The sequence below is a fragment of the Parasteatoda tepidariorum genome, chromosome 6 (assembly GCF_043381705.1).
Source record: "Parasteatoda tepidariorum isolate YZ-2023 chromosome 6, CAS_Ptep_4.0, whole genome shotgun sequence".
NCBI lineage: Eukaryota > Metazoa > Arthropoda > Arachnida > Araneae > Theridiidae > Parasteatoda > Parasteatoda tepidariorum.
In genome coordinates, this window is record NC_092209.1 from 23,459,051 (window position 1) to 23,484,095 (window position 25,045).

The 25,045-nt window shown below is 28.9% G+C and overlaps 1 protein-coding gene across 3 annotated transcripts; it reads right to left on the reverse strand.

The window, feature by feature from the left end:
• Window positions 1–1,989: 1,989 nt before the first annotated feature.
• LOC107441844 (uncharacterized) lies at window positions 1,990–17,091 on the reverse strand. Of its 3 annotated transcripts, none has more exons than XM_016055234.3 (4): window positions 16,908–17,091; window positions 15,589–15,709; window positions 11,913–12,710; window positions 1,990–3,202 (listed from the first exon to the last, which is right to left on the reverse strand). In XM_016055234.3, the coding sequence occupies exons 2-4, from the start codon at window positions 15,643–15,645 to the stop codon at window positions 2,036–2,038; spliced, it is 2,022 nt and encodes a 673-aa protein (XP_015910720.2). In that variant the 5' UTR covers window positions 15,646–15,709; window positions 16,908–17,091; the 3' UTR covers window positions 1,990–2,035. The 3 variants fall into 3 exon arrangements, with proteins under 3 accessions (XP_015910720.2, XP_015910721.2, XP_042911912.1); XM_016055235.3 differs by having other exon boundaries at window positions 16,706–16,985; XM_043055978.2 differs by having other exon boundaries at window positions 16,858–16,984.
• Window positions 17,092–25,045: the final 7,954 nt, after the last annotated feature.

Genomic DNA, 25,045 nt, shown 5'->3' on the forward strand with positions numbered 1-25,045 from the left:
ATCTCATTATATTTGTGGGCATTAGTTTTATTTTCCAGTGGACTAATTTTCAGTTTCAAAATCTTTGCCTTGCAGTTTCAAAATTGCCAAGTTTGCGTTTTTGGATTTGTCGACTATACCAATGTCATCGGCTTAATCTTTTTGGGACGGGCAAGCCATATGTGTATTCGTACGGAACTAGAATCATAATGGAAAAAAAAGCTGTAACTTAAGATTGACATGGCTTATTTTTTATAATTTACCAGTTTTGTTTTTGCTTTTACTTTAATTCTAAGATATCTCATTAATGATCGTTCGTTGTAGTGGACCTGAGTGTTTGAGGCCTTACGACCTTTTTCCCATTCCTCCTGAAATTAGACTAAGAAACATACATGACAGAAATAAAGTTTGGGGAGCAAAATGAAGTTCGTGAGAGAAAGAAAATGGTACTTTCCCATTATTAGGTAATAATAAAATTACAAGTAGTAAAAAAGTACATTAAAAAATGTAAAATTAAGGTACAATGGTAAAATAAACACTAATATTTACAGCTTTGGAGTGCGTACAAAAGGGGGGGGGCGAGTTAAAAGAATGTGAGGATGTGTGTATATGTGTGACTCTGTTCCCAACTCAGGCAGATGATGCATCTGTAAGGTGTCAGTGGGATCAATATGCATTTTCAGTCATAGGGAATGAGTAATTATTCATTATTGGTCAAAGGGTTGGACACTAATATGAGTTAAGGCCCTCATTTTAACTCCTTTTTGCTCTCAGTGCAATTAAAAAAAAGCCTGCAAATAAGTGTCTCAAATTTAACTATAGCTAGCAGTAAACGCCCTCCTTTGATTATAAAATGGACATAATCAGAAAAATTGAAAATGGATGCGATAAAGTTGATATTTTCCGGGAATGTAAACTAAATCTGCAGTTTGTAACACATGGAAAAATAGACAATTAATAATTTCTGCTCATGAAAAAAATTTAGATGGCAGAAAAAGTTGAGAAAAGTAGATCACAAGTATGTTGAAGAAGCATACTGAAAAAGCATAAGTGGTTCAAAATTCGAAAAAGCCACAATCTTCCTGTATCTGGATAAATATCGATGAATTTGCTAAGTGATTTCATGAGACTACTTATATAGGCTCCAATAGCAGGTTAGAAGACAGGTTTAAAAAACGGAATTACAGAAATTCAGGAAAAATTATCTGAGAGTCGAGAAGTGTTTCCATATCTGATGTTGAGGATTGCTCATCAACTAAAGATTAATAATTTTTATTTGTACGCAAGATGAAGATGAGAGAGAATGAAAAATAACACATTTTTTGCTACTACATAATATTTTTAAGTCATTTATTTGAATAATGTGCAATAAAAGGGAGGAGTTTGGGAACCATTAGTTGAATTCCCTCGTAACGGATATAGTGAACACCCGGTTATAGTGAACCAAATTTTTGGTCCCTCAAAGGTTCACTATAGCGGGGTTTGACTATATAATNTATATATATATATATATCACCATATACCTTTCATTTCTAATCTAAATCGCCCTGAAAAATTAAAATTAACTACACATTTTGTGTGTTTAAAGACAGCATTTGTTTTAATTTTGCTTCTTTGTTTAAATTAAAAGAGGGGAAAAAACGTAATCCTCAGAGATATTACATTAACTTCCCGAAGCAGGAGGAGCAATTCAGTTCCATTAGTCTGATTGGTAAAACATGCATGTCTTGCTTTTGACTGAGGAAGAATAAAGTTTGGATAAAACAATAGCGCTGCAAAAAAAAAGGAGGGGAAAGGGGGAAACTTATGAAGCTATTCTTCATTTTAGTGGCTAATTGGCTAAAAAAAAGTCGCCGATTTTAAGCAACTCATTGTAAATTAGTTGTTTTTACTCATATGTCTACTAAAATAGTCGCCCTAGTTGATACTGCTTTAAAATAGACGATTTAGTCGCCAATGGCAGCCCTATACTCATAACAACAACAACAACAAAGTTCAATATCCAGAGTATTGCTACATACAGAAATTTCTTTTTATTAGAATGTCATATTACAGCTCAAGAGAAATAACAAAGTTGATTAAGAAATTGATTAATCCTTAAACGATTTAGGGTTTCAGAACACTTAGCCCACCACACATGTGATTCAGGCATTGTAGATGCGCCATCTTCTTTGAGGTCATCGTGTTCTTCGAAATCTTCGATATAAAACTCCTCATCCTCATCTTCCAGATAAGCACAAATTTCAGCATATTTACACATATTATCAATATCCCTATCTATTTTCTCGATGCACAAATCTATCCTGTTCATATCAGAGCGTTTTAATGGAGTTTCATCAACAGGAAATGAATCAAAAAAATCTCTGAAATACTGAAGGGAGGATCTTCGTAACAACAAAAAACTTTTTATCTTACAGTGCGTTTGAATACCACTGGTTCTATATACAAATTTTTCAATAGGTGTAATAGCCTCTACCATCAAAAATCCAATTTTTTTCTTCTCTTCGTCGAAGAAATGCAATTGGTATTTATGGCGTAATGCTCTTAAAAGGTCTGCTGTACAGCTCCTTCTAATCTCCATTAAAGTAGTAGAAATTTTTTCTAAAGCATTTCTGTTGTTTCTGACACGCATATTATAACTATAATAATGATCAATACTATAACCATACAAATTAATAAGACGTTCGAATTCTTGTATGAAATGCATTAAATATTCTTCTGAATTATGTTTTCCACAGTCAAAGTTATCAATATCCGAAAGAAATCGAGATATAAACTTACTTACTTCTTTTAAGTCATGAGTTCTATTCTTTAGGGACATCAAGATAAATTTGTTTATGTTATACTCAGGTTTTTCAGAATGAATTATGTCTTTAAGACGATTCATAATTAAATCACTATTTAAAGATTTTTTATTCGTATCAGTATCCGAATTAAGTTTTTCAGTATGAATTATGTCTTTAAGACGATTCATAATTAAATTACTATTTAAAGATTTTTTATTCGTATCAGAATCCGAATTAAGTTTTTCAGCATGAATTATGTCTTTAATACGATTGAAAAGTAAAACATCATTTAAATATATTTTATTTATATCAGTATCCGAATTAAGTTTATTTATAGACCTAAGCAATTCACAAAACTCCCAGGCATTGTTACTACTCTTAGTGTCTTTCAAGTGCTGCAAGAGTCTCTCTTTTCTTGACATATAATAAAAAGGCACCTAAAAAGAAACAAAAAATAGTATAAAAATAAAGGCTGTCTAGATTACAGATTTTCTTCGTTGGAGTGATGTTTTGAAATTTTGTGAAAAATATTTAAGTTAAAAATTTAAAAACTTATTTCGCGGAAATAAATAATTTTGTCCCAATTTGAGCAAGTAAAAAATTAGTTTCTCAAGATTTGATGGCTATAAAAAATGTCGTGATTTTAAAAGAAAGAGAAATAGAAATTTTAAAAAATACTTTTAATGATTAAATACGAAAAATAATAAGAAAAAGAAAGAAAATCGAAGTACACTCATTCCTGCATAATTGAAAAGAGGAGGAGAGGGAACCGGTTTTCTCCCCAGATGGCGTAATCGAGCATTGCTATCGCGAATACGTACAAAGGCTTTGACACCTTATAAGCATTAGATATGTTTAAAATTTTTTTGTATTGAGGATAAGAAATTGGTGTTCAGGTAATATAGGGGCATTGTAGGGGGTGTTTAGTTTTAAATATAATCAATCATCAATGCCTTTACCCATTCACCCTCAAATGTATGAGGATTTTCCAGATGTAGATGGAGCTTGATATTGCGCATATCCAGTGGACAATGTATAGTTTGTCTTTGTAAAAAATTCTCCATAGCCATTCGTCTGGAGTGGGGGCGGTGACCATGGTTACGGGGTTCAACTATTTCAAGGGTGTTGAGAAACGGATCTGAAAAGTTTCCTTGTTCCTTGTAATCGCCCTGACATACTTTAAGATCCGGGAAAGTTCACTGGAAATAATAACTGCAAATAATAATCAAACACAGTCTTCTCAGCCGTCCGCTCTGCTATCTCGTTATTCTATTGGACGTTTACCATCGTCCTTCTACTTCCTTGTATACCCCTATAAAAGGGATGACAATTGTAAAACCACACTTCTTAGCTAACAATAAAAGCTTTAAGTTAACCGATCTCATGGCCGTTCATATCCTTCTTTCACAACAAAGGGTAAGTTGGGTAATTATTTAAGACAGTTTTTGAGTCTGGCTGGCAGGAGAAAGAGAATCAAGGAAGAAAGGTGCTCCCCTCCTTGAAATGCACTATTTCTTGTTTTCATAGCAGCAGACGGCCTTAGACTTCGTGGCGAGGGGAGTTCTTTCTATAGACAAAATATATTAGTGAAATTTGATCACTTGAATATGAGACAACTTTATATGCGCGACAAATACAATCATTTAATTTTTTTTCTTCTGTCACTTTCTTAGCTTTATTATCCAATATTATACCTTTCGTAATTCCAGCCAGTCCAATGTATTTTAAATTTAATAAAAACTGTTGTTTTAACAGCTTATCCCAAAAAGAGCAAATTGTCAAAAAAGAGAAATATAATAAATAATATAAAAATGCTTTGCAAAGATGAAGCTAGTTTAGTTTTGATGTTTTACTATTTTCTCAAGATTTAAAAATTATGGATGAATTTCAATTCTCATTTAAGTACAAAAGTTNTTTAACAGCTTATCCCAAAAAGAGCAAATTGTCAAAAGAGAGAAATATAATAAATAATATAAAAATGCTTTGCAAAGATGAAGCCAGTTTAGTTTTGATGTTACTATTTTCTCAAAATTTAAAAATTATGGATAAATTTCAATTCTCATTTAAGTACAAAAGTTTTTTTTTTCTTCTGAAAATATAGTAATAAAATAGGATACTATTGACAAGTGAATGAATTTTACGATGGGTATTATAGTAAAAAACAAATAGCTATTTTTAATAAAGTTTCACTTAATGTGTATTTTTGTATAACTCTATTTTTATAACATTGTTTTTTGAATGAAAAATTATTCTAAGTTCTTTTGTGAAATAAAAAAAAAAACTTTTACGAACGTCAAATTACTGAATTAAAAAAAGAATTAACAATTCGCTAGTTAAAGTTGTAGGGTGATTTCATTTATTGTTAATTTAATGAAAATAATATTAATAAAAATAATACTAATATAATATTAATTAAATCATAAAATAATAATTTTACATTTTTATTTCAGAATTTTCTATTTTAAACTATTTTTTCCTAAAACTGCCTTTCAGCAAAATTTTTTGGAATATTAAATTTGCAATTTAACTAGAGAGAAGTTTTAAAATAGCTGATGTTTACCCTCACATAAAAAGAATTATTATGCATAATGATGTTGCTGTAAGATCCTAAATATTACTAGAGATACTTCTAATAAAATATATCAGCATTTAAGAAATTACTTGACTCCATAAAAATCATGATTTAGAAATGCAAATAAGATAAGCAGCGGAATAAGGAATCACCAAATAGCAACCTTTCTCAGAATTAGAGGAAGGAAGATTTGTCATCGTTGTTATAGCATATCCTCCGTTATCGACAATTATCGAAAAAGTACTATTAAATTAATCATTTATCTTGGGGATAATTTACAATTTAATTGAGTTTTAATCAATGAAAATTATACATTTAAACATTATTTTTATCAAAAGTAAAAGATTGAATTTATAGGCAGAGACGAAAAAATAACTTTGTATTATGCAAAGTACAATTACTACTGCATTACTATTTTTTTTTTTTTTTAATTTACAAAATTAATTCTCTTGATATACAGTTATTTTAAAGATGGCAGCGACAACTGAAAAGCTTTTTTCGACAGTTTCGGATCTTCCTTTTAAATAAAAATAAATTAAAGCAGTAATGCGCAGCTATTACTTTTTAGTACTTTAGTATTAAAGAGCGTATTTTTCTCCACTAGAATCTGTCATCAATTTTTAAACAGAAAATTTCCGTACTTCCGTTCCTTTGAAAAAAAATTTTGAATCGATTTATAAATTATTTATNTTGATATACAGCTATTTTAAAGATGGCAGCGACAAATGAAAAGCTTTTTTCGACAGTTTCGGATCTTCCTTTTAAATAAAAATAATTTAAAGCAGTAATGCGCAGGTATTACTTTTTAGTACTTTAGTATTAAAGAGCGTATTTTTCTCCACTAGAATCTGTTATCAATTTTTAAACTTCCGTAAAATAAAGTACTCAGTATTATTTTACCCTCTAACATTAATGGGCTCTTACAGAGTGATGGGGGTAAAGAAGAGGGTCAAGTAACCTAAGTCATTTTAAGAAAGGAGGACTTTTAATAGAAAAACCAGTAATTATGTTAAACAGAAAAAATATAAATATTTTTATATTTCTTTAAGGGGTGGGATGAGGCAATTTTTAAAATCTCTTTATGGAAGAGATCAGTCCTATGTCATATCACTCCATATAATTGTTTTTCCGTACTGTAGTTTGTCATTTGAAAATAAAGTTCAAATTGACAAACGATGAAATATTAAATTTTAGTAGCTTCGTAAATTAATAAAAAAAAAAAATTAATTTTAATAAAAATAAATTTGTCGGTATAATTTTTTTATCAATGCATTTTTGCTGTCTTCTTAAAGCGAAAATTTAATTGCGTAGTGGAGGTATGGAATTTCCCCACCAGCCTTGGAGAAATGGGTATCCCGAGCTAATATGGATCGATTTAAAAAAATTGGTTGATCATATTTTTGAATCTATTATTTTTAATTAAGCTTATTTTGATTATTAAAAAGGTTTTTTTCTCAAATTGAAAACGTAATTTATAATTATTTATTAATTTATTTCGTGTCATGCATTTTAAATTTTTTACGTTATTATTTGTGAATTTACCGTTTAAGTTTTTACTAATATCCAGAATATCCTTATCATTAATTATCGATAATATTTTTAATAAAATTGTATCTTTATACAAATATAATAAAAATAAAAAGGCATTAAAACTAAACAAAAATATTAGTATTACCTAGCACAGCAGATTTCAAACGGTGTTCCACGGAACCCTAGGGTTCCGTAAAGAATTGCAGGAATTCCGCTAGTGAGTACTTCTTACAGCCACAGACGACTAACCACCCAACTGTAACACTCAGCTTCTGCACCCTAGAGTCCAAGGTCTAAGACAGAGGTTCCCAAATAGTGTTCCACGGAATCCTAATATTCCGTAAAGATTTACAGGAGTTCTGATAGTGAGTACTTTTTACAGCCGCAGACGGCTGATCACCTAACTGTAACAATCAGCTTCTGCACCCTTAAGTCCAATGTCTAAGACAGAGGTTCCAAAATGGTGTTCCACAGAACCTTATGGTACCTGGGAAAAACTACAGTGGTTTCGCGAGTTAGTACTTTTTTTATAGCTAATGATGAGTATTGAAACCTCAGATTATATTTAGATACAATCTATAATTTATTTAATCTTTCGGACACTTTAAGAAATTATTTCTAATAAAATGTCATTAAAAATAAATGGCATTTTTTTTTAAAATAAAATATAATATTTCTAACAACAATATAATGAATAAATTATGAAAACGACAAGCATTAGTAATTCTCATCACGCGTTTCCGATTAAAATAATTATATTCTTTAATAAAGAAATATGTTTCTTTAATAATCATTTTCAACGTTTATTGTAGTTTTTCTAAATTTTCATTTCGAAGTAGTTCATAATTCAGCTTATTTGAACTTATTTATATTATTTATTTCAATTCATTCATTTTTAACTTAAGTACAGTCCGCAAAAAAAAAAAAAAAAATTGCGAATCAGTGTGAATATTTTTCGTTCCAGTGATCGGATTTTTACGAACTAAATGTCAATCTTAATGGTTCTTGGGGGTGACCTCAAATATGCTAATTAATTAGTGCTAACTATTAATTAAGTTACGAAATCAGACACAAAAACGTACTTTCTCTGAATAAAAATATTTTTTTTACATCTAGAATACTTGAATTAGGGGGGTAGTAAAATTTAAAGAAATTGGGCCGTAATTTGGGTCGCAATAAAGGTTTATATATTTGGCGATAGTCTAGAAAACCACTAAAAAAAATCGCCAGCGCAAATCAATATTTTAAGATAACCCATTAACTAATTCAAAAGAGGAATACTTAATTTTACTAGGTTGCAAAGCAACCAAGTTCTTACTGTAAAAAAATTTAAATAATGTTCTGTGATTGCTCGGAGAGATTTAATTAATAGTTAACAGAAAATATCTCGAAGTTTCTAGGCAATAGACAATTTAAAAGCTGATTTCTGTCCAAAAAGCAAATTTCTTTTTATTTTAATCTCCTTTGAAAAAAAATTTTGAATCGATTTATAAATTATTTATGATTTTCTAAGTTTTTAGAATTTAAATACATGAACTTTTTATCTGGTATTATTTAGATTATGCCGTTTTTTTGCTATATTTATTCGAGGATTTCGTACTAAAAACAAACTAACATAACTTATTATAGCTGTATACAAAATTTTATGGACAATCATTTTTCAGCTTTAATCGAGTCTTCTAGGTAAGAAAGTTTGAAGGGAAAAAAAGTGCTTGAAAAATAAAATTTTGATTGTATAGTAATTCTAATACACATTCACACGGTTTTCTATAATTTACGATATTTCTTTTTTTCTATAACTGAAGAAATTGCTGAATGCTTACTGGCATTTAAAAAACATTGGAATATGTTATGTTTAAGAATAAGATATTGAAATAATTTGTTGTTGCATATTGCATGATTCATTGTTTAAAAAATCGCTTCATTCTGCTGGATATTTAGGTTACATGGTTTTCTTTGGATAAAGATGATTAGCAAGTAGCATCCTCATGTTTCGATACATTCTGAAACTTACGTTCGGAAATTCACCGTAAAATGTCTGTCACCCAGCATATTCTTCAATTACAATAAGCTACATTTACCACCAAATACTGCAACTATAATTATTTATTTCTAATATATATTTGATCCGATACTTAAATATATAATCCGAAAAATGGGGGCACAAAAACTTTAAGGATAAAATATTTAATTTCATTTAATTAATTATTCATTGTCGCCAAATAATTTTTTAAAAATAATTAATTTTAATTTTTTTCATCTTCTAATAAATAAAAATAGTTGAAACTTTTAGATTTTTTAATTGAAAAATATGTAGATTAATATGGTATAAAAAAAATCTATACCTTATAATTCAACATTTTTTCATCGTCAATTTAATTAAATAATTAAAAATATTAATTATTAAAAAATATTTTTTTCATGAAATTATCTTTGGGTAAATGAGTTTTAAGAGTGGGTGCAAATTTTTTTTGAATTGCTTCATTAGTTTTTTAAAATATGACTGAAAGCGCAAAAGATAAATTAACATTAAGGGGTCCAAACTTTGAATCGCTCTCCTGACCAAACTATGGGGACCATATTTCCTAGATAGCGGCTACCCCCTATATTTTGAGAATCCAAATATGTATTTTATCATATTCAGAGAAAGTACGTATTTGTGTCTGATTTCTTAACTTAATTAATAGTTAGCACTAATTAATTAGCATATTTGAGGTCACCCCCAGGAACCATTAAGATTAACACTTAGTTCGTGAAAATCCGATCATTAGAACGAAAGTTATTCAGNAAAAAAAAAAAAAAAAAAAAAAAAAAAAAAAAAAAAAAAAAAAAAAAAAAAAAAAAAAAAAAAAAAAAAAAAAAACGAATCACCTTAAGCCAGCGAAGCTTAATCTTTTTATTTCTATTTCTTTTAAACTATAAAATGCGATGCGATGTTTCTTTTTTAGGCGCTTAAGAATTTATTTTTAATTTAGTAAAGAAATTTGAATAAAACATTTTGAATAAAAAACACTTTATTCAACGTATGTCTAGTTTTATAAAAGAGTGCTTCTGATAGAATATGATTATACACCAGATTGTGCTTATTTAATGTGATTTACTATTATTTTTTTATTTTGTTTTTCAATAACTGATACAATTTCAATAATATACATACGTATGGATAGATTTGGAACAATATATTTATCAATTTCTTGAATATATATTTTATAAATATTAATAAATATAGTCAGCATTTTTAATGACCTTAAACACGCAATATCATTCGATGCAGAACAGCTGACTATTTACTAAGAATACTATTGTTTACGAAAAATGAAGATAAATTCTTGCAGATAATGAATATAGATGTAGATAATAAAGATAATTTCTCTTTTTTTTATTGTTTCTTATCTATTCGAGTAATGAAAAGTAAATGCGTATGCGTGGACAGCACAGAAATACAACAGATTGTTTTGTTTTTTAAATGAACAAAAAACTATGGACATGCAATTTTATTTCGACATTCAAAGTTATTCTTGTGCGCTAACTTAAAGAAAGTTACCCTTTTGTTATAAAAAGTTGGAAAAATTTGCTTAAAAAGTTGTTTATATGATTTCTCAACTTTTGCCCAGTTCAAAAAATATTGCTATATGCAGGAAAATGTTCGATATGCCTTGTTTTGTTAAACAACTATTAAAATAAAAAGATTCGATAAATGTGCTATTTTTAGGATCATCATCTCAAAATTTGTTATTTTCCTCCATTTGACTTTTTTCTACTTAAATAACTTATAATAATATTTTTAACACACGTTTTGAAGAAATTATGAATAAAAATTTCTCCTAATATTTCGTAATAAAAAAAACAAGAATATTAATGATTCATTTATAATTGTTTCATTGAACCGGAGTAGTTAATTGTTTTCGTAATAATCGGCCTTCCAACTATTTAACTTTGATTCTTTGGACTAGGGGGTCACTTCATATATGTCTTTCGACATTGAAATTTCAAATATAAAATGTAAAAATCACAAGAATGCGTAAGCTGGTTTTAAGTAACAAAAAAAAGAGGACAAAATCGTTGGCAAAAGAACTTATCTGATGAAAAGAGTGTCAGAGTGAAAAAAAATATTGTAAAAACTGTAACAATTATTACTCTTGTTTAATTAAGGGTTTTATAAACCTAATTTTCTTTTAATTTTTTTAAATTATATTTTCTAAAGAACTAACGAAAGGAGCGTGTAAATAACATCAACTCTTTTCACTGCAAACTGAGTTTGCTTAATATCATTTGCAAATCTTATGAAGTGCAAATTCTTGAGTTCAGGTGTAGGATATTTCATGCATGATCAGTAGTTTCAAGAGTAAACTCTTACATTAGCAGGCAACTAACTTCTTTAAAAATTCTAATTCGGAAAAATACTTGTTATTTTACAAATGTTTTAAAGCATGTGTATTATTTAAATGGTTATTTATATAATTTTCACATTGGCCATTCGTACCCCTTGATGAAGCAAAAACAAAGACCCTAGTAGACCCCGTTAATACACGCCGAACACTAACAGTGAATTCTTTTTAAGTCACCTACTTCGCTTTATCATCTGCTATTATACCTTTCATTACTCTATCTAATTAAATATATTTTAAATTCAAAAACGTCTGTGTGTCTAGCAAAATGTTTTAAAAATGACAAACTATTCACTCAAAAGAGAGAAATATCATCTGATTTATGAAATATTTAATGTTAAAAAAATGTACATAAAGATTGCGAAATAAATATTTTTGTCATACGATCGCCAAAATAAAAATTTTTTTAGGATTGTTCCCATCCTTTTCTTAAAAATAGCGAAATAGTATCACGTGATGAAGGCGGAGCCAAGTCCCAACTACTGGTGAACGAACTATCAAGACAAAAATGCTGTATCGAGAGGCGAAATATGTACCGAGGGGCTTCACAGAAGGTAAAGCTTGACTAACCCTTGCCCAGTAAACGGTACACGAAATATCAGTGTTCAAGAACATTGTCACTTTTTAAAGAAATATAACAAAAAAGTTCATATTTACCATGTCCAAAAAATAGTAGCAATCTCTAAACTCCTGCAAATAAAACTCTTCACAATTAATATCATCTCCGTCAATAGCAAGTGAAGATCTTCGCGCCAATAAATGTTTCTCTATAATAGATTTTGAGGCACTATTCAGTAGTAACAACCTAGTTGAAATTAGTGAAACAGCATCAGACATTAAAACTTCGATTTCTCTATTATGATCATCGGAGTGATTACCTTCCTCAAAAATTACATCGGACACTATTGAATACAGATAAAAGATTGAAGACATATATCCATCATTTAACATATTTTGCCCTAAATGATCAAATAATCTAGCTTCAACCATTTTTAAAGCTCCTTGGGTATCTAAAAACAGATTAGGAATTTTCTTATTTGCATTTCTAAAAAAGCATTCAACATCACTTATAAAATATTTCAAGTATTCTTTTAAACTCTGGCCCTTGGGATTCAAGAAATTAACCGCATCAATACTAAAAAGAAGTGAAATAAGCTGTTGACGTGTTTCATTAGAGCTATTTTTAAGTGCTTTTAAGATCGTATCAATTAGAATAAAATCAGGCTTATCTTTATGAATGATTTCTTTTAGCTCACAGATAATTGAATGAGCTGCTAACTCATCTTTGTTCAGGGTAACATCTAGGGAAGGGTGAAGAGAGATACAATCAGATTCTTGAGTGATTTCTTTGGCGTTTATGAGAATACCACAGAATTTAAGGGCTCTGTGGCTTTCCTTGATAACTTCTAAGGTCTTCTGGAAGTTCTCCTTAAGTCGCACATGAGAAAAACATACCTATATAGAATAAAATTATAATTAAGATCTGGTAATACTTGTCAATGAAAAGTTTAATGATATCTTTTGCCCTGAATTATCCGAGGAAGATTTATTGCATTAAAATAGCTGTAAAATTTAAACCAAAGTTACAAGTATAAGTGAAGGTGTATAAATTTTCAGTATACAAAAAATTAGAATTAACTTTATGATATTAATTTAATTTTAATGATAAAGCACAAGGTATAAAAAAATTAAAACAAAGGAAGGACGTAAGAGATTGATTTCTCAAATTGAATTTTATTTTAAAATGACTTTAAATTTTAACATGTCTTCTGAATTTTCTGCTTTATTCCAAGGTGAAAATTAATTAAATTTTCATGATATAGAACAAGGGATGAGAAAAATTAAAACAAATGAAGGAATTAATTTTCATTTTAAAATGACTTTTAATTTTAAAAAGTCATCTGATTTCTCTGATTTATTCTAAGATAAAAATTAAGTTTACATAACACGAAAAATATATATATAAACACAAATTAAAATATATGTATATAGATCTTCTAGCGTGCCATATTTAAATATGTTTCTTATTTAACGAAGTATAATCTAAACACATCGTTAATTCTAAAATTATAACGTAACATTTATTGTATATTAGAGTGTATTCTATATTAGAGTGTATTGTATATAAGAGTATATTGTATATTATACATGTTATTATAATTTTTTTAACTTAACAATGTAATATTATTTTTTAAATTATAGCTATTCGAAACAAAATTGAATAGCTAGCGAAAAAGACTAATAAAAATTTTAAAAAAAAAATTTGAAAAACCTAATGATATTGGGAAATTATGTTATATACTTTTAAAATATTTAAAAAATTTCAAGTACAAATTGAGTGAAATATATTTAATGACTTTAAATTATTGTAACAAAATATAGAGAAAACAATTTACGAAAATATCATTAACATAAACAATGTAAAAGTAAAAATTCGATGAAAATGAAGTTTTAAAAAAATATTTACAATTAAACAAGAAATAAATCTGAAAAATTTGTTGTACTCCTAAAAATTATTACGGAGTTTTCATGAAGACTTATTTTATTAATAAGAATCAAGAGTTACAAAATTAATCACAAAAATGAACAAAAAGTACCATTTAGTTTAAAAAATGTTTGAAAAATAACAAAGACCGAGGAATAAAAATTATTATAGAGAAATTTTCAAAACCCAGGATCTGTGGCACGGGAGTGCTACCACATTAAGAAAAACAATAGGTTTTACTTACTGCGTATAAGCTGCAAGTAAATAGAACTCATAAAATAAGATCAAAATGTAGAGAAAGCATGGAAAAATTTCAGAACAATGAAAAAAGGTAGAAAAATTTTTTTTTAAAAAATTGAGTGCTCCTCACGCTAGTGTATTGATTGTTTTGCTTTGGGTATATTGATACAATATTAGAATTAAAGACTTTGCTTTCTCCCTTAAGAATTATGATTTATATAAGCTTCAAGATCTTATTATTGAATTTTTTTTATTAATTTGCACTTCAAAATTCTTTGTTTCGATCTTGTAAAAGCCAAAATGAGTAAAATTTCTCCAAATAAAAAGAAAATTCAGATAATTTATATTTTGTTATGTACTTTCAAAATCCTATTTTTGCTAAGATCAAATTTCATAATATTTTTGAAAATTTTAAAACTTTTTTTCCTTTAAACGATTTAAAAATAATTAAAAGCTTTAAATAAAATAAATATCTTGGTAGAACAATATAAACTTATAAACTTTATAGAACAATATAAACTTTATAGAACAATATAAACTTTAAAAAAAAAAAAATTTGTTTTAAAAATTTATGAGGGAGCTAACACTACACTTACTTATGCCAACTGTTATAAGTTGAGTATCATAATTAAGTTAAATTAAAATGCGCATAAATGTAAGCCAACGAAAAATTGAAACCAACATTAAAACCTTTGAGAACTTATACTTAAGAATCATTACGCAATTTTTATAAGAAATTAATAATAATTAATAACTGAACATTAATAACGTAACATAAATTTAATTAAATAACTGCAAACTAAAGTTATTAACTAACATTAAGTTATAATTCATGGAAATGTATAATTTTTAAAACACCATTTATATTAAGTGATAAATATAGAATTATTTTATTTCATTTTTGATAAATTGTCTGAAATTAAATAATTTAAACTTAAATCAAGAATAAGTTTTTGAAATTTCAAGATAATATCTTTCAAAAAAGCATATCCTCTCCTCTACTAATCAGCATTATAATCAGCTTGTTATAAGTAATTTGCAAATAAGAGGCGATAAAGGATAATCCTCTAACATCCCTTTCCAAGCTTCATCTTAATTCTTCACCCCTCTGATTTTGACAGTTGGAGATTGATTAAGGATTATGCCCACTGAAGAGGGGGAGAATTTTTGTAGCCATCACTTGCCAACCACTTGTGTGCATGAACCCAAATTCTATTTTAAAAATACTTCAGAGAAATTTATCATATATATTTTAGAACTGAATCTATAGTGATTGACAGGTAAATAAAACAAACCAATTATATTCATAAATGAAACAAATTTTTAGACATATATTTGCTACCACTTTCTAATTTTTAATAGATTTCATATTAAATGGTTCTTTCTCTACATGGTTTGCTCTCATAGTGGTCTGATCAGACTACCTACAAAAAAGCGCGTGGAGGCTTTCAGTTATAGAAGGCGTTGATAGAGCACCTTTATATTGAATTCCATTTTTCCCCCTCTTTTATGTACTTTAGGTTAGGTCCATCTTGAGCAGATTCATTATCGTTACTAGGTTTACGAGTACAACGATCCTAAATTACTTAACAGTAGAAATCTACTTACTCTGTTGTTCCAAAAATGCCACTTAGGGAGAATTTGCAGAATGGCCTGACGATACATCGTATATAATTTCAGATAAATTTTCCACACAACTTTTTCACTAAACCAAGTATACACTAGTTTTCTAAATAGATAAAATACTTATTAGTAAGCAAACACTATGTAGAAGTAACGAGACTTTATAGCCTTACCTTATTAATTTGTAAAGTAAACTCTCGATCAACCCGATTATCTCAGAAAAAGTTGTTTATGAATAAAATTGCGGCAACTACAATTTACGCCTACCTTGAATTACATTATGACAAATTATACGTGACGAAACAATTTAACTAATCTTTAAATGCATTTTAGACAAAGTATTTTTTCCGTTCCAATTAACCAGGAGAATTGTGTTAATAAAAGTGTAGGGAAGGCAGGGTTAGTCTGGTTGGTAGGGCACTGGACCTATGTCCAAGAGTTCGAACTCTGCCAGCCGAAGACTCCCCGTGTAGTAAAGGGTGACTGATGTACGTTAAATCTGTCAAGTCACAAAGTCCTTCATGTTCCCAAAACAAATTATTCCTCTGGGGGAACTGATCCATGAGTTTCCTTGTCTCTGGATTGGTTCAAAATTACAAAGGCTACGGAGTTGAACATTACTAGTCGTAAACCCAAAATTGAGTCAGCTGTTCAACATTATTAAATCTAACGTTATCATTAAAAAGCATTATTAAATCTTAAATTTTGTTAATTATTATATCTTATTTAAATTTCGTTGTGTAAAAATAAATTTTATTTTAAGCTCTTGAAGAAAATACATTTTTGCTAAATTAAATTTTATGCAATTAACAATTAATTATCTTTTAAAAGTTAATTTACTAAAGTTTAGTTGATTAAAATGTCATTTTAGAACCAGATTCGGAGCTTGTTAAGAAAAATAAAACTAGTAATCATAAATCATTTTAAGAATCAACATAAAATCATCAATGCTACAATTAAAATATATCCCGAGTTGATTTTCAACACTACTTCTTTATATGACTTTCGTTACATTAATCATTTACTTTTTCAAAGCAAAATCAGTTGATAAATTATTAAGATTATACAAAAGATATATAATGCAAAAATAATTTAATAATACCTGGAGTGGAGGGAATTAAAAATAAATATGTGCACGTGGGGGAAAAAATGTGCACGTGGAGGAAAAAAACAAACTAATTAACTATCGCGTTTTCCATTACTTGTTAGATCAAATTTTGAAAAACATTATTATTCATTAAAATTTTGAATTACCTAGGCAATTATTAAGGAAGAATTTTAAAAAATAAATTAAAGCAATTTACATTTTGGCGGCCTCTGAAATCGCCGGTGGATCCACCGCTCACGACTAACAGCGTGTTCACGTACAGCTCTCGCTTCCTAGGAAAAAGAGGGGGGGAGGGGAAAGTTCCCTGCGCGGGATAGCGCAGGCGGCCTACTACAAATTGTTGATTGGTCTAACACATTGCTACGTCATGCTTTAGTTGTAACTGGTGTTCAACGCTTGCATACGTCAGAGGGGGACACATACGCTTGCATACGTCAGAGGGGGACGCATACGCTTGCATACGTCATCCTTCGAACACGGACGGTGACGTCACTATTCCCCGGAGTCTGTTCTATATCACCGTCCGATAGTAAAACAAAATCCAAACCTCGCAACCCCCGAAGAGAGCGGTGAAGGGAATCCAAGCCCTCGAACAAAGGTTCGGACCCTCCCCCTAGGAAGTGACGTTTTGTATCGATAGTTATGAGGAAGTGACCAATGACTTTTGTTTTTCCTTTAATCGTTCTCCCTTCGCTTGGGGATCGTGACCTCTTTCCCCGAGTTCACAGTGTTCTTTCAGAAAGGGAATGTATTCTTCTTTCATTTTGACAATTTCATAGTCTAAAATAAATATCCACTTATTTTAACCTTTGATCTTTCTTCAAGAATTTAATATGTAGTATTCGTTTTAAACTTGTTTGCATTATTGTATAGGACAGTTTATTCACAATTTGTATGATAAAATTCAGGGCTTTGAGGGCAATTAAAATTGTGGAAACAGCAGCTTTTTCAGAATAATGTGTTTCCACGCTTAGAAAAATAAATCGTTACTACTTCTCAAAACTACGCACAATATATAGGCATTTTAATCAAAGAATTTCAATTATGATTCCAAATGTTCAAAGATGAGAAGACAGCGGAAATTAAAATGTTTTCCTCGCCATTTAATATCGATGTGGATACAGTTCCCGAAGACTTTCAAATGGAAATGATTGGTATGCAGAATAATACCGATTTAAAAAAAAAAATAAAAAATTGCAGTAACCATCGAAAATTTTTATAAATCGTATATGAGCCCTGAGAAATTTCCGCTTTTGACAAAAAATGCAAAGCAAACGATGTCTCTCTTCGGAAATACATATGCTTACGAAAAATTATTTTCAGCCATGAAATTAATCAAAAAATGACCACCGATCAAGACTGATTGATGCACGATTAGGAAGTTACGTACGTGTAGCTACCTCATCAACTCCGGCTGATATTGATCAGCTTGTATCGAAAAAACAGTGCCAAATTTCTCATTAAGAAGTTGAAGTAAATTCGTTTTATTGTACTTTTCTTGTTTGTTTTTATTTTGCATTAAAATTTGTATATGAAATCTTTACTTTTTTTAAAATTTTATATTTTTTATTCTAGTGTCTATAATAAAAAAAGTTTTGTAAATTATTAATAAGTGTTACTTTATATGCAGCCCGCCAAAACATTTTAAAATTTTAATTGGCCCGTTGATTAAAAAAGGTTGCTCACCCCTGGTTTAGATCGTTCGAATTTCTCTTTTTTGAAGGAGTCAAAATTTTAATAGCTGTAGCACCCATAATTTCATATCACAATTTTTACATTTTTTGTTGTTTTTTTAAAAAAACATATTATACAAAACAATAGCTCAAAACGATTTTTTTTATTCAAATTTTTTTTTACAAGATATTAACAATTAAATTTTAAAGCTCTTTTTAATTAAAAAAATAAATATCTAAGGATAGAATGAATGGATTTTTAAAAAAATTTATCTCATTTTACGCGGAAATAATTGAAGTTTTTGATAAAATAATTATAATAAAACAAATGTTAGAAAAAAATTAATTTTTATTTCAAAATTAAGTTGTAAAATGAAAAACAAAAATGTTGTACAAAGTTCAAACAAAACCCATTTTAAAGTAAATTTTATTCTGGACAAAATGGCATTTAAAAAAAAATGGATCACAATTTCATAAAAAGTTATAGCTTTTTTCGCGAAACGCTGCACACTCTGCCACTCCACTTCGCTGATCGCGCTGTATCAGTTGATTTGGAGGGAATTTAGAAACCTCAACTAAAGTTTTACAATATAACAAACATTATGTTAAATAATAAATTTATAATTTTAGGTGAATAATATTATGAATAATTAGTTATTTATAAATTTTTACATAATTTTTTGAGTTCAAACTTGGAACTAGATGAATATATTTTATTTATAACTATTTTATCAAAAACTTCATCGTAAAATGAGATACAATTTTTATAAATCCATTTATTCTATCCTTAGATATTTATTTTTTAATTAAAAAGAGCTTCAAAATTTAATTTTTAACATCTTGTAAAATAAATTAAATAAAAAAAATCGATTTGGGCTATTGTTTTGTATAATACATATATACTTTTCAAAAAACAACAAAAAATTTAAAAATTATGATATCAAATTTTGGGTGTAACCGCTATTAAAATTTTGACTCAATGACAAATTAAAATTGTTATTTCTATGATTGATAAATTGATAAATAGAATATGTATGGAAAATGCATAAAATGGTTTAAAGCAAACTTATTAATAAATAACTCATTTATAAATTTATCATACATAGTAAATTGGTTATTAAGAAAAAAATAAAAAAATAAATTTGCTAATAAAAAACTGTTAGAATTATTTTTTTAACAAATAGTGAGAAAAACTATACATTAAAACTATACATATAAATTAAAAGTTACATTAAAATACGAGTAAAGAAACGTAATTTAAGCAACAAAAAAAAAAAAAAACTTAGATAATTTCAGATGGTTTGATGGGTACTGATCAAAATCATCGTTGATAGTTTTAGATTTCATCCTATTTGCGGTAACTTGCTTTCAGTTCCAAAAAAAAAAGCAAAAAATAAATAATAAAAACAAAGATATTCAACAATTTTTCGGCAAAGGTAACGTGAACTATTTCTATTTTCAGCAAAAGTTTTATCTCCTTTTAAAATCAGAGTTAATAAGTTTAAGCGCTTCACTTTTTTCAGAAAACTCAAATAATAAAAGAAATTAACTGCTTTAAAAAATTTGCAAGTTTAGAAATTAAACCATCTAACAATCAATGAACATTCATAATAAATAACGTAAAATAAAAAAGCAACATTAAAAAAGCCTGTTCTACCCTTAATATCAAAATTTGTTCAATTTTTTCCCCTTTGTATGTAAAAAATAGCAACCGATTGAGTAAAGAGAATCATTTTAGGTAAGAAAGAAATATCCATGCAAATCTTTAAAAAAGTTATTGAATCAGATTAAATAAGTCTCCTACTGGTGGCTGAGTCAGCCAATCTGGTATATTTCCTTCCTATACTAGCTTAGCTAGTATGGGAAGGAAATATACCATAGATGTATATACCTAGCTTCGATGATAGCTAAGCTATCATCGAAGCTATCCTCCCTAAAATGTCCTCTTCTTGTTTCCATAGCACCAGACTGTCGCAGACTTTGTGGCGGTCAGAGTACCTATCGTAGACAAACAGTATTGTGTACTTCGATGCAAAATTATTTTGTTTATGTTGTACAAGGCTTAGTGTCTGTTATTGTATTAAGTAAGAAATATATAGAAAAAGAATTGAAATCTTTGTAAAAGGATATGAAATGTGTCACCTGAGAAAATCAATACTTGACGGGCATGGCTGACTCGAAATAGAATGGAAAGGACAGTTGCCAACATAAACAAATGCCTCATTTCATTGACCAATCAGATTCAGACACCCACGATGCGTCACTTTCAGTGCAGTCATACCATTGAACTGAAACCAATACTTATAACGATTTTTCGCAAGTGCTTCGCTCTTGCCTCACTTTCTCGATTATTACAATAGACTTATCTGCCTGCACAAGTAAAATCGAAAACCTACACTGGCATTAGACTTATTGCCGATGTTGGCAAGAAAAAAAAATCCTCGAAAAACGGGGTAATAAACGCACGACAAACAGGTTGGCACGGTGTTTACCATGGTTTTTACCCTAAATATATATATTTTTTAAAAATCCTCCCTGTTTTCTAAAAAACATTTTTCTCATCCTCAGAAAACTTTTTTATTGTTTCTGCTATATCTGTAAACATCCTAAAAGCGTACATTAAAGTAGTACTAAAACAAGAATTCAGAACATAGTTAAAATAGTCTTTTATTAAACATTGCAGTATAATATCCGGTTGAGTAGAAAAGTTTTCCGCCAAAATAAAACAATCATGTAAAATGATAAATAAATAAGAAAATCAGCAAAGCTAATGAGGATAGTAATCTCCATTCAAATCAACAATAGTCTGCCAACGTTTTGGCAACTTTTCAATCCCTTCTGCAAAGAACTGGGGGGGTGCGCGAGTCCAGAAAGCGATCGACCTCATTTATGACCTCGTCATTAGAACGGAAGATTTATTTATTTTTAGATTACCAGAGATGCGAACTTGTTTCGCTTTGTAAAAAATATATTTTCTAGTAACATTGAAATTAAAGTTATTTTAAGTTTAGTTTTTTTTTTCATTTTTTGTAACATATGTCTTATTGAAAATATATAATAAATGCAACACTGTTATTGTTATCACGTGGTGACGCTTTTAAATAGTGGGCGTAATTATACTAATTCCATAAGTTTTGCTCTTCAATTCGATACTAATTTATTCAAATTTTGCAGAAAGCAGGGCATGTTTACTATTGAAAGCGAACTCCGCGAATGATTTTCCTTAAAAACTTTCGCGCCGACTGTCACAAATACGTGCCAGCATGAAACCGTATCAACCAGGGTAAAAAGATAAAACTGGTCATCAAAGTAATTCTAAAGCAGCTTATTTGTGGGCGGAGTTATAATTGTTTGATTTATTTAATTCACCATTACTTTGTTCAAAATAAAACTATAAAGTTATACTTTGAATTAACATTGATTATATGTGTGATTAAACTTATAATAATTGAAGTAAAAGCAAAGTAAGTCTGTCAAATTAGCAACGACTACATTCAAGTTACCGTTTTTTATTTAATTACATCCTGATTCTGATTTTGAACGAATGCTTTTCCGAATCACCCGTCTTCAAGGGGTTAAATATGAACAACTTGAAATGTAAGTTATAGTAGTATTGAAAAAAAATTGGTAATTAATAAATAAAAATGAATAAAATTTCGACCACTTTTTTTATTTTTAGTCTACTGTGGTGTCCTGCATATCTTGTGTAAGAAACACGAAGCTACCACAACGACTGCTTGTATTCAAAATGTTTTTACCTCATTGTTGTAATTTCATGATGAATGGGATAGGGGCCGCTGCGCGGCCCAGGTGCCCAGTTGTTTTTAAATAAAGTAAAAGAAACACGACTTTACGTTAAATGGTTCCTACAAATTACATTATTTGTTTGCAATGGAAAAAAATAATATAAATTATTTTTCCATTTCAAACATACACATAAGCGTATCGCAGTTTAAACTCGAGTGTATTTTTATTTTTTTAACCACTTACTTGGCAGGTGAGAGTTGGGAACTCATAATATTTCTTCACATTAAATTTAAAAAGAGCCTGGTTCGATATTTATTATTAAATTGCATTAAAACTGTAACTTGTAAAGTAATGCCAAATGCGGAATTTAAAGCAGCAATGAAAAAATATTCAAAAATTTTGTTTAGAAAATTATTACATTCGAAAATAAGGTAAAAAAATTAATTCATTATGGCGTTAGTAAAGGTACCTTTCGCATGCAGTGTTGCCAGATTGGGCTACAAGTAGCGGATTGGGCTACTTTCAAAAGTCCCCGCTACTGAAAATTGAATTTGGGCTACTCGCTACTTTTTGAGCTACTTATAATTTTTCGAACGCTACAAATCTTAAATATGCGCTACTTTTTTTCCTTACAGAAATATATATATATAGATTTAATTTTTTCCCTTCCCATTATAAAATGATTCTGAAAGTTTGCAGTTTCTTTATCATTTTTAAAAAGGACATTTTTGCTGCTGTTGAAAGCGTTCTCGCTTCAGTTTTGGATTCTTGATTTGTTTTGCTGATGGAGTCTATAATCTTTCCATGTTTATGTTTCAAATCGTAGACTCAGGAAATCGCAAAGATATATATAGAAAAATGCACGGAGAGTATGATGGGAAATTTTCTTTTAACTCCAACCATTATTAATCATCTTCTGGAAAAATAAATCACGTGACTCGCTTTGAAATTCAGAAAAATTAAACCCAGAGTCATTAAACCTGCTGAATGAAAACAGTTGTTGCGAATGACAATGAGTTTCCAAAAAATATCGTACTGTTAAATGCTTTTTAGTCAATTCATTTTACTTTTATAAATCACCATCTATTCACAGTTAAACGAAAAATGGGAAAATTTTTATATCTCTCTAGAGCTTAGATTTGCGCGTTGTAAATGATGAAATTAATTTTTTTAAAGGAAGCTATAATATGTATTGCTATGGTTACAGTTATTATTTTTCACCTCATTTTGCCAAATATGCAATAAATGAAACAAATAAAAATGAAGTTTCGGATAGTTATCATATTGAAATAAAATTCGTATAACCAAACGCAAATGATAATTAGAATTGGCATCAAGGAGAACGACATGGAGAAATATTTCATAGAAGGCCAAGCCCCACCCAATGATGACGATGAAACGCAAAAGATGGATTTTGTTTTTAAAACAAAAATATATACTGCGAAATTTCAAAAAATTAACTATAACAATGAAATTATGAATAAAAATGACTAAGTTAACTGAAACATAATGCACTTAGGGATCAGGACAATTGAATAACGACAAATATTTTAATTCGAAATTGTCAACATTTTAAACCTTTCGAAACATTTATAGTAATTGCAAAATAACGAGGAAAGATAATTACTTTGAATGATAAACACGATAATGTATATGCTGAGTGTTATAAAAGGAGTTTAGAAATTTATTAAAGCTACTACAGTGAAACTAGCGTAAACTGATCACAAGTGGAACTACAATTTGATGGTTTTATAAAAGAAGTCATCTTATAAAAATGATAATAAATTGTTTTTACAGTTTTGTACTTGATCATCAAAATCTTAGATATGTAATTAACCTATAGAGGAGGTCAACTTAACAGGTTTCACTGTGCAAGTAACATAAGCACAACAACTAATCGAGCTGCGAGAAAAGAAAATATTTACGAGCATTTAGTGTAAATCTATCTTTTTATCATTATTTTTTTTTTTTACAACAGATGTTACGGCTACTACAAATAAAAAAAAAAATTTTTTTTTAAATATTTGTTGCTTTGTAGACACTTTAAAATACTGTTTCATACGTGGCCCAAATCAAAATATTCATTTGTTCACTGAATTACTATCAAAACTATTCTCAATCGAGTTTGAAACAATTATTGATACTGTTACAAAGAAAAGCAAAGTCATATTTCTCATCTGTTTGCTGAATGTTTGTACTTTGTATTGTTTCGAACTTATTATTTTGCTTATCAAAAAAAGATTTTTTGCCTTTTATTTTCAAATGCACACACATGTAGGCCCATGAATTTGAACTTTTCAGAATTTCTTGTCGGAGATTGGGTCCTTGTTAGGTCTTATTATTAATTTCCTCGAAACGCGAGTTAATTTCATTAAAAAAAATAGCTAGTGAGAACATTTCTATTTGTGAGTAATTAATGTTCTTGAGGTTGGGGAACGAAGCGAGCTGAGGTCGAAACCTCTTAGTAGAAAAATATTTTCTCACAGAATGTCCCATTATTCTTATGCAGCTCAAAGACCGCATCAACATTAAAATATCGAGGACAGTTCCGACTGATTNGCGAGTAATTAAGGTTCTTGAGGTTGGGGAACGAAGCGAGCTGAGGTCGAAACCTCTTAGTAGAAAAATATTTTCTCACAGAATGTCCAATTATTCTTATGCAGCTCAAAGACCGCATCAACATTGAAATATCGAAGACAGTTCTGACTGATTTTTACACATAAAAAAGCTTGAAAAAAACGAGCTATCCAATGTTATTATAATTTTAGTGTTTTCTGGCAAACGGCGCTGTTTTACAGAAATATAGCCAAATAAATTAGAGCACTCAAAACATGGCAAACTTTACACTTTATTTATGCTGTGATATTAATTTTGTTAATATATATATATATATATATATATATATAAAAAACTT